Raw genomic sequence first — 18900 nt, forward strand, 5'->3', positions numbered from 1 at the left:
CTCAGGGACAGCTCATTTATGTAGTGCTGAAGAATCGGACCCAAGGCCTCATGTTTGGTAGTCAAGCACTGAGCCACATTCCCAGCCCTCCCAAGTCTTTACAGTGACCACTAAGGCCCCTGATTATTCAACTCCTCTGGGCTCATTTTGCTACTATTCAGCTTCCTTGTCCCTCCCTTTGGGGTCCTAATTTGCTTTATTTTCTATCTCAAAGGATTGTGCACACTCACACACCCATGCACACATACACACAGTGTATACAATACAAGTGTATGTAGACTAGGGTTTGTTTTGTTCCCTTCCCTCTACTTAGCACCAGGCTTTTAGGTGCTGAATAAATAAATACTGTTTGACTAATGACTTGCGTACCGGTTCCTACGCTGTGTGCCCTGTGGCATCTCAAGCAGTGAAGGTGCTGGGCTTGGTGCCAGGGATGTGACCAGAGGAGCTGAATCTCTAGTTCCATGATTTGTCTCTTACAGGAATCATCATGGACACAGAGGCCTCGAGGTACAGGGGAAGACAGCTGATAGAGCAGGAAGCATGTGGCTACCAGAGGGGCAACGTGCCCGAGCACTGCTGATGGCCACTCCTGCCAGAAGAGGATTAGGAATAATAACCATTCACCCCAAGCTTTACGCTTCCCGTCCGATCCTCCATCTGTGCCACACAGCTGTTCAGAGGACAGGCACAGTGAGGACTATGATCCTCCGTACAGAAGACAACCGCAAGGCATCTGGGTTCAGTGCTTGGTCTGAGGCCGCCCAGGAAGCAGCCCAGCTGGGTCCTCAGGCAGGCCTTCTCTAGCTGCTCTGACCACCCTGCCCAGAGTCCTTTCTACCAAGCAGGGCTTCTGGGCCCAAAGGGACACATTTCCACTCTCTGAACAAACCACCCGAGGAAACCCCACAAATCATTTATTCTTTGGTTGTCTATGCAGACGCTTAAATACTGGGCTGCTGTTGTGCAGGCCCAGGGTGGCTCTGGGCCTGTGTCCTCAGCCTTCAGTGAAACCCAAAGGAGAGCAGTATCCTGCAGTGTCCACTCAAGAGCAGCGGTAGCACCATTCAGAAGGCTGGGCAGGCTCCCCTTGGCTCCACGGCCTTAAGAGGATGGCCAGTCCCAGGCATAAGACAGAACTCCACCTCATGGGTCCAATCTCATCCACACATGACCTAGACGCTCATCATAGTTCATCCTTGGCTCTCGATTCCTTGCCTGAGAGAGACTCTTCATTGGGTTGGGGGTGGGGCTGCTCCTGGGGAAGGTCCATCTCTTCTGGGCTGAACAGCATCTTCACCAGGTCGTCTGCCTGCACTCTGTCCTGCAAGGTAAACACGGCCCACTCAGAGGGGCTGGGACAGATGCCATGCCCTCTCTCAGCTGTGCTTCCTGAGAGGATGATGAGGTGCCACCACAGGAGACTTCAAGTCCATCTCCTTCCCAGTGGACCCTAGGCTGATGAAACAGATGAGGAAGGGCCTGAGGAGAGACCCAAGGGCTCCGCACTGCTCTCAGCTCGCCGTTCACCTCATTGTGACCCTGTTTACAGGTCAGGGGGAAGCTCCAGGAGGACAAGGCAGTGTGAGCACCCTCCTATGCCTGTCACTCCAGCAACAATTCCAGACTTGGGTTCCATAGCCCAGGGTGCCTTTCATGACTTTGCCACTGACAGTGGCATTTGGGGACAGAGGAAGTGAACCAGGACTCTTCCAGGAACAGACCCCAGAAGCCCAACACCTCTTACCCGCTCACTGTGTCGAGGATCCAGTGTGAACCACAGGGCAATGGCACAGCGCTGCCCTCTGGTCACAGCCTTCACTCCGTGTGGGTTCTCAGTGCCTGAAGAGAATCCCACTGCCCTTCCACACTGGGGCTGCACCTCTGCCTGAAGTGGACAAAAGCAGGGGGACATCAAAGACTTGAGAGCCATGGGAGCTAGGACTGAAGGCAGCTTCAGCTTGGCTGTTCAGAGGCCATTGCTAAAGGTCAGCTGTAGCATCTCAGAGCCCCTGCTTAGGGGCAGAGGCCCAGGCCATAGGGAACACCCAGCCGGTCATTCTGTGCACAGCACTATTAGGATATCAGCTCCAGCAAGCAGGTTTCTGTCCCCAAGGGATGCAGACAAGCAATACTCACCGTCACAGTCTTGGCATCTAGTTCAGTGAAATAGAAGTTTCCTCCATCGAAATCCCCATTGAGGTAAAGGATGGCACTAGGAAAGGCAGAGACGGCGGGACAGAACGTTTCTCTAAGCTGCAAACATGGCCTGCAGGCTCACCCTGACTCACCCCAGAGACTCAATCATGCTCCTCTGGGTGCCCCAGTGCCAAACCCACTCACACCTTCATACTCAGCCCTCCACCTGGGGCCTGAGGAAAGGGATGAGACTCTAGGGACAGCTAGTCTGGCCTTTGCATGGGCACATGTGCGCTGAGGATGAGGTGGGGTGTAGGGCAAGCACAGGCTTCCTTTCAGCCACACCTGCCACTGCATTCACCTGTAGTCCCGGAAGGTATAGGCAGGGGGCTCCTTGATGCACACGAGGGTCTCAGCATTCAAGATGCAGTTGTCCACGTGGACTGGGTGGCTACTGTCCTTCCTCTCAGCCTGTGCCTCTGGGGCCAAGGGAACCCATAAGTACTGAAGCACGCGCACTGCAACTCTCCTGCTGGTATTGCATATGGGGCTCTCATTTGAGTCTATTGAAATAGTCAGAGAACTGGGAGTGGATGGTCTCTGGCCAAGCCTCAGCTTAGGGGTGAGGACAACACAGGAGTAAGCAGGGTGCAGCCCACATGAGTACAGGGCTCCAACAAGGCAGCTCTTGGGCTAAGTGGTAAAACCCCAATGTGGCTAGACTATGAAGCAGGAAGAGGGAGACGTAGGTGCAGGGAAGAGCAACTCAAACCTCCAGCAGGTCTATCGCAGAGGGAAGGATGAAGGAGAGAAGCGAAGAATGCCAGCAAAGGTGGAGTTAATTTTGGGCATAAAACAAAGCAGGAGCCAGGCACTGGTGGTTCATGCCTGTAATCCTAGCTACCCAGGAGGCTGAGATCTGAGGATCAGCATTCAAAACCTTAGCAGGAAAGTCTGAGATACTCAATTAACTACCAAAAAGCTGAAAGTGGAGCTGTGACTCAAGTGATAGAATGCTAGCCTTAGGCACAAAAGATCAGGGATAGTGTCTATGGCCCTGAGTTTAAGCCCAGGCCCAGTACACGCACACACGCACGCACACACACAAATAAATAAATAAAAACAAAGTAGGGCAAGTATACAAGAGAACAGATGCGCTTACTGTAAAAGGCCAGCAGGCCTGTTTAACACACTGATGCTCCGCTCCCCACATGTACAAAGTACGCCCTGTGTGGGGATGGCAGGTGCATCCTCCTCTATCCCCACCTGTCCAGCCAAGCACCAGCCCTCGCCATCCTTCTGATACCATTCCCACAGCCAGTTCCAGACGTCAAGCTTTCCCCCTTGTCACCCTAGGTCATTGCTCAGCAGCTCCCTTGCTTTGATGAACTTTCCAAATCTCTCAACACTGCAGCAAAACTACTGTTTTAAAAAATAAAGGTCTTGGGTCTGGGAATATGGCCTATAGGGTGGCAAGAGTGCTTGCCTCATATAACTAAAGCCCTGGGTTCGATTCCCCAGCACCACATATGTAGTTTATTTGTTTTGTTTTTGTTGCCAGTCCTGGGGCATGGACTCAGGGCCTGAGCACTGTCCCTGGCTTCTTTTTGCTCAAGGCTAGCACTCTACCTCTTGAGCCACAGCGCCACTTCTGGCTTTTTTCTATATATGTGGTGCTGAGGAATCAAACCCAGGGCTTGCTTCACGTATACGAGGCAAGCATTTTACCACTAGGCCACATTCCCAGCCCCAGCATCACATATATAGAAAAAGCCAGAAGTGGCGCTGTGGCTCAAGTGGCAGAGTGCTAGCCTTGAGCAAAAAGAAGCCAGGGACAGTGCTCAGACCCTGAGTCCAAGCCCCAGGACTGGCAAAAAAATAAATAAAGGTCTTGCCAAGTCTTTCACTGTCTGATGACTCTTCCTAGCTTGTCGCTGGCTATGCCGGTGCTCTTCCACTGTGAGGCTCTGGGACACAGTCTTATGCCTGACACATTCCTTTGGGTGTGGCCAGACTTTCCTAGAACTCCAGACATTCTGAGGGAGATAGAAGCCCTCTAGTTCCCATCACCTACCACGAGTGTGTTAGTGCCAGGGGCCCTCAGAAGGCTATGGCATGACTGAGGGCAATATGGCTGGCTGTGGGCCATGCATGATCTCTGCAATCTGGCTGTACTTCACCCAGCTTGGGAAAGCAAAAGGATTATGAGAGGAACAAGGAGAAACCTCACTGTTCTCTGACTTGTAAATTAAATAGCTCTTCCACAAACTGGGTACTTAATTACTAAGAGAGAGATACTAGTAATTCACCTATGGTCTAGTAGATCATAATTAGTTCAAAGGACAAGAGATACACTCCAGAATGTAGTTCTCTGTAACATGGCATCTTTCTTGGTTCCCTTAGTGCCACCATTATTTCCTGTGAATCCCACAAACACATTTATCTGCAAAACTGCCATCATCTCCTCTGAAATCCTTCTTGTCCCCTACTAGGTGGGCTGACTGTAATTCCTCCACATTGTTGTCACACTTGCACTTGGATATCACCTGTGTGTTTGCACCGGTGCTCCAGCTAGGATGGAGGGCCCTTATCCTGTCTTTCTGTCCACTGGCTGCCTGGGCATGGCCCACTCAAGGGGAAGGTCTAGGGGGGGCAACACCCACCTCTGATTGCAGTGCGGCATACCAGGTGAGAGTAGGAGAAGTAGAGCGGAGTGTCTAGGCGGAAGTAGGACTCCATGACCCGCCGCACCTTCTCGGTCACATTGTAGTACAGGTGGGCGCTCTGAAGAGGAACTTTCCCTTCCTGCCCCAGCTAAAACAGGAGACTGGTGGTCAACTGCCATGAACACCTCTCTTTGGGCTGCCAGGGGCACCAAGGCACCAGGACTCATGCTGCCAGCCCACACCACCTTGCTGCTAGAGGCGCTGTCTTGCCACCCCTACATTACCCTTTCCCTCTCCTTCACACCCCTTGTTACGTGTAACCCACACACAGCTCTTTGGAATCAGCTGTTCTTCAGATAGCATCCCTGCGGCTCTGGGATCAGCTCTGTCTTGCTCATCTCATTTTATTACATTCCATCTAACAACCAGGATTCAGAGGTTCACCTCATTCAGCATAATTTACCCACACTCCCTTGTAGCTGGAATGTTAGCAATACGTGCTTTGTTCCTTTCCCACCACTATCCCCAGCTCTTCCCCAAAGCTTCAGCTTCCCCTTCCTGCTGCCCCTCAGACAGGCAGATTCCCCTCTGCTCCACACTCGACCATGCCTAGGATCCATTTTACCTTGAGGGCTTTGAAGACAGTGACACCATAGAACTTCTCATTGGGGGTATGTGGGGAGGTCTGACCTCGGTAGCCATCTCCTGAAGTTGCTGCTGCCTAAGAGGTGCAAAGACAACAGTTAGCCAGAGCAGCTGAGGTCCTGAGAAGAGAGCAGGCTATGCCTAACAGGTACTGGAAAGGCAGGGATATCAGATAGACCATGAGGAGAAGATGCAGTGGTCCCTTACATTGGTTAGTCTCTGCAGCTCCTGACACTCGTTCTCAGAGATCAAGCCATCCATCACAACCCGCTGGGAACCATTCAAGACTTTGGAGTTCATGGTAAGACTGATGCCTTCATACAGCAGGGGGCCTCCTGAAAAGCAATGGCAAGGCTGGTTAAATCCAGCAGCAGCTGCCAGTCCTCCTGGTAACCAAAGAAATCTCTGTCACTTCCTAAGGCAGAGTGATTCAGAGGATGGAGCTTGGAGTTGAAAGATGAGATTCAAGTCTTAGTCCCAGCTCCACCACCAAAAAGGTCTGGCTCCTGAGCCCGGCACATATACATTCTCAAAACAGGTGCTCCAAAAATCAGGAAGAACTGAGTTTGATCTCTGGCTTCTCCACCTATTAACTATGTGACTTGAGCAAGTTGTTTAACCATTCAGGTTAATTTTTAATTAGTTAACTTGTATGTTTTTTTTAAAACAACATCCACCTTAGAAGTTTGATGCTAACAATAAATAAGTGAAAGGCTTAGCTTAGTAGTTGGCTTGTAGTTAGTGCTAAAAAAAAATGGCTGCCATGGTAACTCCAATCATGATCACCATTTATGTAAAAATAAGGATCTTATCATCTGCCCAACCCATCTTGAAGTAGTTTTAAGAGTCAGAAGTTGTGGTAAAAGGTCCAAGAAAGCAAGGAATGCTGAACACATTCCTTTCACATGCTGATCTGGCTAAATTTACCTCAGTCAATTTAAGCAATGGTAGGGCAAAGGCCAATGTTTCTTCCTAAGGAGCTAGGGTAACTCTCTGTGTTGACATCAAACACCCAACCCCATCAATATGCCAAGGCCAAAGGAAAGGGGCTAACACTCCCCCCACAGTCATGCAACATCCAGTGAAAGGCAGACTGCAAAGCCCGCTGATGATCAAGGAAGATCAAAGGGAAGCTTTGTATGCTATATCTAAGGCACTTTCTTTCTTATTTATTTACTTATTTTGCCAGTCCTGGGGCTTGAACTCAGGGCCTGAGCACTGTCCCTGGTTTTCTTTTGCTCAAGGCTAGCACTCTACCACTTGAGCCACAGCACCACTGCTGGCTTTTTCTATATATGTGGTGCTGAGGAATCGAACCCAGGGCTTCATGTACACGAGGCGAGCACTTCACCGCTAGGCCATATTCCCAGCCCTCTAAGGTACTTTCAAGGGCAGAGATGATGGGAAGTTTATTAAGAGGAGGGACATGCAGGGAGAAAGATGTGTGGGCCAAGGGCAAGCTCAGGGAATGAGGAGCAGCCCCGCTCCACTTGTTACAGAGAAAGGGTGGGACACACATGTGAAAGCAGGCTTAGGAAGATGAGCCTGGACCACAGTGGAGCCATCACAGTGGGTCTTCCCTAGTCTGGAGATATGGACAAGGGAGGCAGAGGAGTACTGGTATCAAGAGAGTGGTGGTGCTCAGGAGCACAGGGTTTGCAGTGCAGAGGTTTTGGAAGGATGAGTTTTGTGTCTTCTGTAACTTACTGAAGTGAACACACTAGTCTAAGTGTGACCCAGGAGTCTTACTTCTTAGCCAAAGGCCCATTCTTAGGGCTCTCTTGAGCTAACAGTTCTCTTGGTGAGTTTGGAAGGATGCTGAGGCAAAGGTAATTCTACATGTCTGTCACCCACTGCTGGGTGGGTGACACCCACTGGTGGGTGCCAACTGGTGAAGGTGGGAAGACCTGCCTGGCTGGGTTCACAACCACCACATGTGCCTGAGCTCCATCCTCTCACCTTCCCGGGTCAGTCTGCTAACATCCAGTGACTCCTTGGTCTTCTCTTCCACAAGGGTCTCGATCTCCCTCATAAGGTTGCCAATCTCCTGGGAGATGCGGACAGCTGTTTCCCGTTCCGACCTGTGAGCACATGTAGCTCTGAGGGCAGTGCTGAAGTCAACCGTGGCTCCCACTCCATCTTCCCAGCCTGCATGTGCCCACCCCTGCCCAGGAGTTCCCATCTGCCTGGGCGCAGGAAGCCTCAAGTGCTTCGTCACTGATCCAATCATGCAGTTTCTTCAAGGCCCTCACTTCTGTTTTTCTTGCAGTCTCTTGGGAATGACCTCTTCTGGAGTCCATGAATCCTGAAGTGTGTCAGCATAACAAACAGTATGATTTCACTGAACTTCTAGGACTTAGTGCATGAAATGGGGCCTCTAGGAGCAAGCTGCTCTCTGCCTCCCTTTAGGAGAAAGGGTGGGAGCTCTCTGAACCTCAAGGATGCAGTAGATTCCGGGCCCAGGGTCCCTCTTGGTCTCCCCCCTCTCTTTTTAAAATTTTTTGCCAGTCCTCGGGCTTGCACTCAGGGTCTGAGCACTGTCCCTGGCTTCTTTTTGCTCAAGGCTAGCACTCTACCTCTTGAGCCACAGCACCACTTCTGGCTTTTTCTGTTTATGTGGTGCTGAGGAATTGAACCCAGGGCTTCGTGCATGCTAGGCAAGCATTCTACCGCTAAGCCACATTACCAGCTCCTCCCTCTCATTTTGAGGTCCACATAACTCATGTTCAGCCCAACAGTTTTCTCCTCAAGAGTTGTACAGGGAGCCACTCCCCTACTTTTTAGAGCTCTTCCTCCTTTCCCTCTCCCCTCCAGTTCCCACTCTGACTCACTGGATCCACAAAGGGAATTCCGAAAACATCGTAAGCGAAGAAAAGCAGCTCTTTCTCCAGCAGGCTGCGCTGTATGTACTCCTGGGCACTCTGAGGAGACAATGGGGAGGAATCCTCTAGAACTTGGTGTTGCAATATCCCGGGTGGTCCTGGGTGGTCCTCCCAGGTACTCTACAGTCTTGGGTGACCAGAGCCTCTTCTCCTCATCGTCATGGGATGTCTGCTCCCCACTTTGGGTGTCAAAGGCTTCTCCTGACTGCTTACAAGCCTTCTGAGGGTGACATATCAAGTTTCCCATAAAGGGAAATGGTCCCTTGACCCCACTTCCATTCATCGTAGAACAGAAGATCCGATGACCCTCAGATGTGCAATGTGCCTTATAGGAGGAGGCCTTGGCTTCCGTGGAGTCACATTCAGGCAGGAAGCCAGGCGATAGGCCTTTCCTGTGGCACTCATGTAATCTCAGCCAGCTCTCGGCTGGCATTGTGATCTTCATTTACAGGTGGAGAAACTGAAGAGCAGAGGGATGAATACCTTGTTTAAAGTGACACCACAGGAAACAGGGGAGCAGAGACCTCACTCCAATTCAGGTCTCTCAAGTCCTCAGGTCCATGTGTTTCCTACTCTTACCACCCCACAGGCTGAGCAGACCCTAATCTTCCCAGCAGATGGATGGCTACAGAATGGCCAGACCCAGCACTTTGCCCTCCCATATGTACTCAGGAGGTAAGGCTTACCCTGGCAGGGAAACTGAGTCCTTTCTGGGTCACATTTTTCCCTAGGTGCCCTGCTACATTCCAAGCCGCAAAAGGAAGGAAGAGAAAAAGACATCAAGTGAAATCAAAGATGAGACAGTTCAAAGAGAAATTGGTGAGTCTTGTCGACTACTGTGATAACCCAAGAGGAAGGTGGAAGTTTTCTCCTAAGGAGTTTAAATTATTGGCATCCTTCAACCCCCTCCTACAGTATACTGAAGCCAACCCCACTGCTTTTCACTTATCCCCCAACAACCACTTGCTAACTTCAGCTATGTGTTAGCAACCATGTCAGAAAAGAGTCACCACTAGCTAGCCACAGACCACTGCACAAACTGCTTCCTGTATACATCCTCACCTGTTACAGTGGGCAGGGGAGTGCCCACCTCACAGGGCAGCTGGATAGATTAAACAAGAAGATGGCTGAGACCACCTAGTACCGGGCTTAGCCTGGTCAGGGGCTCAAACTTCTATCTGGAAAGAGCTCTGGTTAAACGTGGTAGTTGACCATGTGGGTTATTTTCTATCCCTTTTCTAGACTCACTAATATCATATTAAAGAAAAAACAAACAAACACTTAGCTGGATGCTGGTGGCATATGCCTATAGTCCTGGCTACTTAGGAGGCCGAGATCTGAGGTTCAAAGCCAGTCCAGGCAGGAAAGTCTGTGAGATTCTTACCTCTAATTAACCACCAGAAAACTGGAAGTGGAGCTATGGCTCAAAATGGCAGAGTGCTAGCCTTGAGCAAAAGTAGCTCAGGGACAGTACTCAGGCCCTGAATTCAAGCCCTATGATCACCACCACCACCCCCGCCCCCCCCCCCCAAAAAAGGCAATAACCAAGCAAGACAAAGAAATAGGAAAAACCTTCTTAAAGTCAGATGATCACCATCTAGTGGCCAAAGAAGAAAACTACAAAGAAGCTGATTTCCATACAGAAAAATTGCAAAAGGATTATTGCTACTGGACACTGGTATTTTATAGCGACAAAGGAGGAAGCTTAGTCCCCCCCTCCCCCCCAGAGTAACAGTCTTTGTACTACCTAGACATTCTCTTTGTTTTACAGTGAGATGGAAAAGGCACAATGGGGAGGAAAACAGAGAGAGAAAACAAGTGACTGATATGAAGGCAACAGCGATGCCAAATGGCATTGTGTCCAAGTGAGGGTGCCAAGAGGGACGGAGCAGTCTGCTCTCCAGTTTTTCTTTCTGTGCCAACTCAGTGATGCATGTCTGTGTCCAGAGGATGCCATGAGGCTCAACGTGTTCCCCAAGTTCTCTGTATCCTTTCCTCCTCTGGGAGACATGCTGAGCCCAGACACTCACCTCACCCTGAGTTGGCAGCAACTCTTCTGCCCTTTTTTGGGGATTTACCTGACAGTGATCCCCTACACACACAAGCAAGGTTCTTACCTCACGGGGACTGATGGAGTTGGCCTGTTCTTCTCCAAGTGTAGCTGCATAGTAGGCCAGATTCTGGTTCATTACTTCATCATTAGGGAAGAAGAGGAGGTAGGTCTTGGCACATTCAATAGCTTGTGTATAATTATCAACTGCAAAGCAAGGAAAGAGGCTGAAAAGGAAGAACCTAATCCTGGAGACTAGGAACTACTCAGTGTGTGGTCTCAATAAAACTTTGAGGCACCAATAACAAGTTAAGTGGCTTTTGCTACATAATGTCCTGGCTCAGGGAAGGAAGTTACAGAACATACACAGAATACATAATGTTCTACGTCCTCAAGACCAAATACTATTGAAAGGAAAAAGAGCTGGAGCTTTCTGCATGCCTTCACCTTTAAGAATTCACAACTTAAAATAACTGCTGATATTCTGCCTCAATACACCCAATCCTTGGACCAATTTCAGAACTGTTCTCCTGTCCTTTGCCTTCCTTTTTCTTATGGCTTTTCAGCACAGAGAGGAAGATGACAACAGTAGATTGCTTTTTCAGTAAAATATGTCCTGTTTCTGTAATTCTCAACTCATATTTTATATATATGTGTGTGTGTATGTATATGTGTATGTAATATGGATATATATATATGTGTGTGTGTGTGTGTGTATTAAACTAGTTCTGGGGTTTGAACTCAGGGCCTTATGGTTGCTAAGCTTGTTTCATTGGATTGTTTTCTTTGCTTGTTTGCTCTGCTGGTACGCTACAATTTTAGCCATGTCTCTGTTTTTTGCTGGTTATGCTTTGGAACTTGAGTCTCTCTGACTTTTCTGCCTAGGTTGGCTTTTTTAAGGGGGAGGGAGGGTATTTTTTGTTTTCTGTCAGTTGTGGGGTTTGAACTCAAGAGCCTGGGCACTGTCCTTGAGCTCTTTTGCTCAAGGCTAGCACTCTACCACTTTGAGCCACAGCACCACTTCTGGTTTTCTGGTGATTAGTTGGAGATTACAGTCTTTTAGACTTTCCTGCCTAAGCTGACTTTGAACTGTGATCCTCAGATCTCAGCCTCCTGAGTATTTAGGACTACCAGCATGAGCCACCAGTGCCGGCTTTAGGCTGGCTTTTAATTGCCATCCCCTAGGTTTCAGCTTCCTGCATAGCTAGGATTACAGACATGAGATGCCAGCACCTGGCCAATTCAGTACTCGTGAATTCTGTAAGGTATGTTAGTGCCCAGTAGGCACACAGCAAAGCCATGCTTGCTTCTTGGTTTTTTTGGGCACTGACAGTCTCTTCAAGTGGACCAGTGCTATACCTTCTTAGGGAGGAGGGCTAGAAATGTCCTGTGAGCTGGTTTAAACATTAGCACATCTTACTTTTGCTATTTTATTTCAAATGCAAAAGTAAGATTAAAATGGGACAGAAGGCTGAGAGTGTAGCTTCATGGTAGAGAGCTTGCCTAGCATGCATGAAGCCCTGGGTTCAATTCCTCAGTGCCACATAAACAGAAAAAGCCAGAAGTGGCACTGTGGCTCAAATGGTAGAGTGCTAGCTTTGAGCAAAAGAAGCTCAGGAACAGTGCCCAGGCCCTGAGCTCAAGCCCCAGGACTGGCAACATAAAATATAACAGAAAGAACAAGAGAAGAGGAGGAGAGGAAAAGGAAGAGGCAGAGAGGGAGAAGAAGAAGAGAGAGGAAGAGGGAAGAAAGGAGAGAAAGAGGCAGAAGAGAGGAGAGAGGGGAGAGACAAAGCCAGAAAGACCAAGAGAGAAATCCTAGAATCCCCTGTTCCATTTTCTGGTTGCTGGACTGGCTTCCTGGGCCACAGGCTTGTAACAAAGCACCTGGAGATCACATAGTGTCTCCCATAGCCTCAAGAAACCAAACTTGAAGACAATAGCTGTAGGCCTGGCTTTGCTTCATAGTTATGGCAATGAAGAAATGGGGGAGGAAAAAAGCAGGCCTTACTGTTATAATAGGCAAACTGCAGATAATTATAATGTGAGGGAAGGAAGTCTTCAAAGGGCTTTTCTCGGCTTGGGTGGGAAGCCAGCTCCATGACACAGTTCTGCTTACAGCTGAGGACCTGGATATAATGATCTGAAAGGAACCAAAGACAGGGAACAACTATGAGGTTAAGTATTAGGGTGTAAATTCTGGTGAAGATGGGCAAATCCCAATAGAACTCTATTTTGGTCAGACTCCCAGACTTAACAAGTTTAGGAATGAGGCTGCAGATGCTGTATCCAGGTTATGGGTACATTGACCTCACAGCCTGGGTGGAGTTGCACGCACCTGTGATTGCCTGGAAGAGGTCGGCGTTGTAGTCCAGGTAGTTGTAGCCATCGTAGTCATAGGGCCCCTCGCAAAGAGCACGACACTCCTCATCTGCCACAAAGTACTCTCGCAGAGCTGCCTCCAGGTGGGGCACAGCTTCCTGCGGCTGTTCCTCAGAGTACAAACGCACGCCCAGCCGAAACTCATGCTACTGGGGGAAAGGAGTACTCAAAAGCGGGTCCCAGAGGAAGCCCTCTGGCTTGCCCTTGGCCACCATCACCTGGGTCTTAGTTCCAGCTTTTCAGTTATGGATGGAAAGGGATAAGTAACCTGTGTGGCTGCTTCATAATGAAGGTCTTTTGTAAATTTACAAACACTTAACCCTTAATGTGGGAGGAAATAGGTTAAGATCATTATATCTTTCTGTTCAGCTTTAAGTTTTAAAATTAACACTTTTTTTTTTTGGTGCTGGTTCTGGGATTTGAATTCATGGTCTGGGTGCTGTCCCAGAGGTTTTTTTCCTTAAGGATAGCACTCTGCCATTTGAACCACAGCTCCACTTGAGCTTTTGGGTGCATGAGCTTTTGGAGATGAGAGTCTCAGGGGCTTTCCTGCCTGGGCTGGCTTTGAGTCCTGATCCTCAGATCTCAGCCTCCCGAGTAACTGAGATTATAGGCATGAGCCATCAGTACCTGGAGAGGGAAAAGGAGAGGGAGAAAGTCAGATTGGGCATAGTGTGATCTCAGTAGTACTGGGGAGGCTAAGGTCAGAGGATCATCAGTTCAAGGCCAGAATGGGCTACCTAGTGAGCGCCTGTTCATCAATAAAAACACAAGGAGAGAGAAGCAGGAGATGAGGAGACAAAGAGTGATAGTCTTCTTCACCATATGAGGTTTGGCCTCTAGGTCCTTGAAGTCGGCCTCCTTCACTCCAGACATAGTTTGGTAGTAGTCTAGGTTCTGCCGCATCTCCATGTGCTCAGGATTGCCCACGAAGAAGGTGTGTGCTGCTGCTACAGCTTTCTCCAGCTTATTTATCTAGGGTGAAGCACAAAGGTGTAACTCTCACATCTAAACTGCTCTCAGCCTCCCAAGCAGCCAGGAGGAGTGAACCACCATCATCCAGCTTTGTCTTGTTTTTAGCCCCAGACTGGCCTAGAATTCACAGTCCTCCTGTCTCAGTGTTTTGAAAGCTGGGATTCCAAGTCTTCACTCACTACTATACTCAGCTATTACATCTGAAATGCAAGTTTACAGTACAGTCCACAATAAACAGGAAATCCCAGCCTCCCTGAGACTGTCTGATCCAGTATTCACCCAGTGTGCCCCACCTCTGTCAGCCCTAGAAAACATACTTATTGCTTACTATAGGGACCACATACTAGAGTACTGACAGCACAAAGACCTGGGCAGACTGGCAGATGTTGCCAAAACCAAGTTTAGGGCTTCCCAAAGTACATGAGTTTCAATGGTATAAATGTTCTACCTTAAAACAAAGAGCACATTGTAAGAGGAGTGCTATGAACACTAACTGTCTAAATAAGAGTTGTAAGATTCAAATATATGTAGTGACTGAGCTAAAAAACAACTCTAAGGCTTCAAGGATTTAGGAATAGGGCAAAAAGAGCAGTTGTTGGGGGGAGTACAGTTGACTCCATCTTGATTAGGGAAACATGGTAGCAATTATTAAAATGAAGTTAAATATTAGGTCAACCTGACTGCAAAATTCTGCTTCTGTAAATGGCTTGCTTAACTAGTTTGTTGCTTGCTCTACCCCCTGCATCAGCCCCCTACATCTGTGCTTGCTTTTACCTTTATAAACCCCAGCTCCAGGACTGTGAGGGGTCATAGTGTTAGTTCCTGAGTCTGCACTGTGTCCCTGGCTGATCGGCCCGCTTTTCACTGCAGTTTCAGCTCCCGAGTCTGAGCTGCGTCCCTGGCCAATCAGTTTGCTTTTTTCTTCCCCAATAAATCCATCTTTGCTTGAGACTGTCTCTGCGTGGTGGACTTTGGAGGGACGTGTGTTTGAGTCTGGCTTGGGGTACCTCCGCCAGGCCCCGTAACATTAATGATTCAACTGTGCCTAAGAATTCTCCCTGAATTTTTTTTTAATATAAAATGAAATCAACTGGGTGCCTGTGGCTCATCATTGTTATCCTAGCTACTCAGGAGACTGAGATCTTAGGATCATGATTCAAAGCCAATCTGGGCAGGAAAGTCTATGAGACTCTTCTCTCCACTAAACTACCAAAAAAGTTGGAAGTGGACAGGGAATATGGCTTAACGGTACAGTGCTTGCCTTGCATGCATGAAGCCCTGGGTTCGATTCCACTGCACCACATACACAGAAAAAGCTAGAAGTGGCTCTGCGGCTCAAGTGGTAGAGTGCTAACCTTGAGCAAAAAGCAGCCAGGGACAGTGCTCAGGCCCTGAGTTCAAGCCCCAGGACTGGCAAAAAAAAAAAAAAAAGTTGGAAGTCGAGGAAATGGAAATAAGAAATAATTGTTTTTGTTTTCTTCTTGTCTTGGTTGTTCATTTATCTGTCTTTGGGAGGGTAAGTGCAGGGCACAGAAATGGAGGGACAAAGTGTGAACAAATGCAGCAGGGCATTCAGTAGACACTATGTTGAAAATGAACTATTCAACTTGTGGGTGGAGACCAGAGAAAAAAACTGGGAGAAAGTGAGGGAAGGGGTGACATTGTCCAAAAAGAAATGTACTCATTACCTGACTTATGTAACTATAACTCATTTGTTCATCACCTTTATAATAATAATAAAAAATTTAAAGCCAGAAGTAGACCTGTGGCTCAAATGGAAGAATACTAGCCTTAAACACAAATGCTTAGGGACAATACTTAGGCCCAGAGTTCAAGCCTCACGAACAGCAAAAAATAAAAATAAAAAAATTGGTTGGCTTGAACTCAGGACCTGGGTGCTGTCCCTGAGCTTTTTTACTCAAGGCTACCACTCTACCACTTTGAGCCATAGTGCCACTTCTGGTTTTCTGGTGGTTAACTAGAGATATGAGTCTCATGAACCTTCCTGCCTGGGCTGGCTTCAAACCACAATTCTCGGATCAGCCTCCTGACTAGCTAGGATTACATGTGTGAGCCACTGATGTTCAGCTAGGATTTTTTTTTTTTTTCCCAGTCCTGTGGCTTGCATTCAGGGCCTGACCACTGTCCTTGGCTTCTTTTTGCTCAAGGCTTGCACTCTACCACTTGAGCCACAACATCACCTCTGGCCTTTTCTTTTGTGTGGTGATAAGGAATTGAACCCAGGGCTTCATGCATGTTAGGCAAGTACTTTACCACTAAGTCAAATTCCCAGCCCTAGGATTTAAAAAAATACATTCAGGGCACTGTTTTTGTTTTTGTTGTTGGTTTGTTTTTTTGTGAAACATCTCAAGATCCTTTAGACAATCCTGACATGTTATTTTCTAACTCAAAGCCAAGAGCTTAAAAGGTTAAAACAAATGGCTCGGAAAAAAAATCTGAGAAAAGTTGTGCTATATGCTGCAATGATGCCTTACAGCAGTGAAATCCAACACATCAAAATAGCATAGTTTATATATGGAACCCAAAATAAATAAATGAGTATTTAGTTGACCTTGGTATCAGACAGGTCAAGAACAAATCTAGGCTTTAATGACTCACTTGCTGGCCTTTATACAAGTTACTTTGCTCTTCAAATTCAGTTCCCTAATCTGTTATCTGTAGAGCACTCCAGATGAAAATGAAGGAGATGACAAATACACAGCTTCAAATACACAGTACCCTGACTTGACCACCAGTACTAGTAAGCATATACTAAAGAAATTAGACCACAACAGGTAACCTCAGGAATAATGACAAATCTCTGTATCTCAATTTGGGGGGGTTGGTCAGTCATGGGGCTTGAACTCAGGGCCTGGGCTGTCCCTGAGCTTTTTGGCTCAAGGCTAGCACTCTACCACTTTGAGCCACAGCTCCACTTCCATATTCTGGTGTTATTTGGAGATAAGAGTCTCACAGACTTTCCTGCCCGGGCTGACTTTGAACCATCATCCTCAGATCTCAGCCTCCTGAGTAAGATTATAGGCATGAGCCACTGGCACCTGGCTGAATTTACTCTCTTCTTTCAGCATAGTTCCAGGCCTTTCTGGGTTCTTTCTTAATCTGTTTTCCTCCCTCAGACTTTCTTTACATTTTAGATACTGGCACATGACTTCCTCCATTGGATTCTGGTGGATAAAGGCATGGATCTCCTAATTCTTCTGTTTACATTGCCACCACTTTTCCTTTAAAGAATTATTCCTTGTGACTTCCAAAATTACTAGTCCAAAATCCAATTTTGATGATAACTGTCTGCAAAATTCTCCTCTGGATATTCCTGGCCTCACTTAAGTTTTTTTTTTCCAATTTTTAAAATTGTTTTTATAAAGGTGATGTACGACTAGTCACCTCTCCTGAGACTCCCCACACTCATTCAGACATGAGTCACAGAAAAGGCCTTTTTCCTGAATACGGCAAAATTGGGTTACACTTCTCTCTCTATAGGAAGGGCTATGCATTCTCTGTCTCTAGAGATATTGAGGACAGGCTCAGTTTCACCTCTTCTAATTTCTTGGAGACAAAGTTTGATTCTCCCTCCTTGGTGCTCCCACCACCTATCTGCATACTCCTACTATAGTGACTCAGCAACAAAGACAAAATAAAGAAATAACCAAACATTTTCATCACCCCAATAATTGACTTCAATAAATATCAAAGAATTTTAAGTAGTACATTTAAGCGACATAGCCCAATTATTTTGGACTTGCAAGTCCAATGCTCCTCCCAGTAACTTAGGAGGACTGGAAGGGAACTGCACAGCAGAACGCCCATGTAGACGTGAAAATCGCAAGTCCATGAGTCTCTAAGTGTCTTTAGGTCTGTTAAACCACGGATATAGTAGATACACAGCACAGCTCCTTTCCCCTCTCCTCAATAAAATGAGACTAATATCATCTACCTTGCAAGGGCAGCGTGAGGAACAGGGAAAATGAGTTAACACAAGCAAAAGGTTTAATACAGTGCCAAGGAAATGCTTGCTGCCAATCACCACCATCACACAGCCTGGTGAGCTCCAAGCCCATTTGTTTGCCTGGACTTAGGACACTGTGGCATCCTTAGGAAACATTCATTTTCTTTGGAAACTGACAGGCTAGTAAGAGGTTCCCCCCCGACAGGAAGGAGCCAGGCAGCCCCTGCTGGCGACGTGGCAATCCCACGTCCTGAAAGAACGCGGCTGGATTCGGCAGCAGGAAAAGCATCATTGGAGAACCAATCGGAAGGAAGACACTGTACAAAGCTTCTGGCTTCTCATTTGGACACTTACAATGAGAGACCCAAGCTGCCGTTTCCATTCCTTCTAGGAGCTCAAACCCCAGGCTGGACCTATGGGTCGATGAGAAAAGAATCGGACAAGACCGATCTCCTGCGGGCAGGCTCCTTGTCCTGCCCGGGCCCGCGGAGAACTCCCCAACTCTACCCCAGACACCCCCTCCTCCAAGTTCCCCCTGCGTCTGCGAGCACTGTGGTCGATCACCCCCCCGATCACCCAGTCCCGGGCAAGCCCGCACCTTGAAGTAGGCGACCTGCAGGTAGTTGTAGGGGCTCCGCTTGTGGAACTCCAGCTCCAGCTCTTCGCTGAGCGAGTGGGCTGCCGGCGGCCCCAGGCAGCGGCGCAGGCAGGCGGCGCGGCGCAGCAGGGCCTCGAAGAAGCCCAAGTCCTGCAGGGCGGCGGCGCCCGAGGCCTGGGCGAGGCTCGGGGACGACCCGGGATCAGGCTCCCACGGCAGGTCGGCGGCACACCGAGTGCGGCAGCGCAGGCGCAGGGCGCGCAGGGCGGCCCGCGAGCGCAGCGCCCGCTCCATGCTCAGGACCACCCCGGCCCAGTCCCCGCGCGCGTAGGCCGCGGTCCCCTCAGCGTAGAGCAAGTCAGGCGCCACTATGTCCAGTCCTGCCTCAGACTCCACCTCGGCCCGGGAGGCGGCGGCGGCGATCGCCAGTACTACGGTAAGAAACCTCCACACGCGAACCGCCATCGCCTCAGCAGACCTAACGGGGCCCCGGGACACCCGCCGCGGACGCCTTAGTCCCCACCCCCACCAGAGTTCCGCCCCCGAAAGAAGCCCCTCCTCTCGAGCCAGACACTTCCGGCCTTGGGTGCCCGCCT

General features: G+C 48.6%; 1 protein-coding gene across 2 annotated transcripts; it reads right to left on the reverse strand.

The window, feature by feature from the left end:
• Positions 1–900: 900 nt before the first annotated feature.
• On the reverse strand, positions 901–18821 carry P3h1 (prolyl 3-hydroxylase 1). 2 transcript variants are annotated; one of them, XM_048351049.1, is made up of 15 exons: positions 18305–18821; positions 13587–13739; positions 12721–12910; positions 12394–12525; positions 10450–10589; positions 8282–8371; positions 7703–7755; positions 7410–7531; positions 5658–5785; positions 5431–5526; positions 4803–4953; positions 2501–2618; positions 2140–2215; positions 1748–1888; positions 901–1324 (listed from the first exon to the last, which is right to left on the reverse strand). In XM_048351049.1, the coding sequence occupies exons 1-15, from the start codon at positions 18767–18769 to the stop codon at positions 1187–1189; spliced, it is 2193 nt and encodes a 730-aa protein (XP_048207006.1). In that variant the 5' UTR covers positions 18770–18821; the 3' UTR covers positions 901–1186. The 2 variants fall into 2 exon arrangements, with proteins under 2 accessions (XP_048207006.1, XP_048207007.1); XM_048351050.1 differs by lacking the exons at positions 901–1324; positions 2501–2618.
• Positions 18822–18900: the final 79 nt, after the last annotated feature.

Source organism: Perognathus longimembris, chromosome 7 (genome assembly GCF_023159225.1).
Source record: "Perognathus longimembris pacificus isolate PPM17 chromosome 7, ASM2315922v1, whole genome shotgun sequence".
NCBI classification, from domain to species: Eukaryota; Metazoa; Chordata; class Mammalia; order Rodentia; family Heteromyidae; genus Perognathus; species Perognathus longimembris.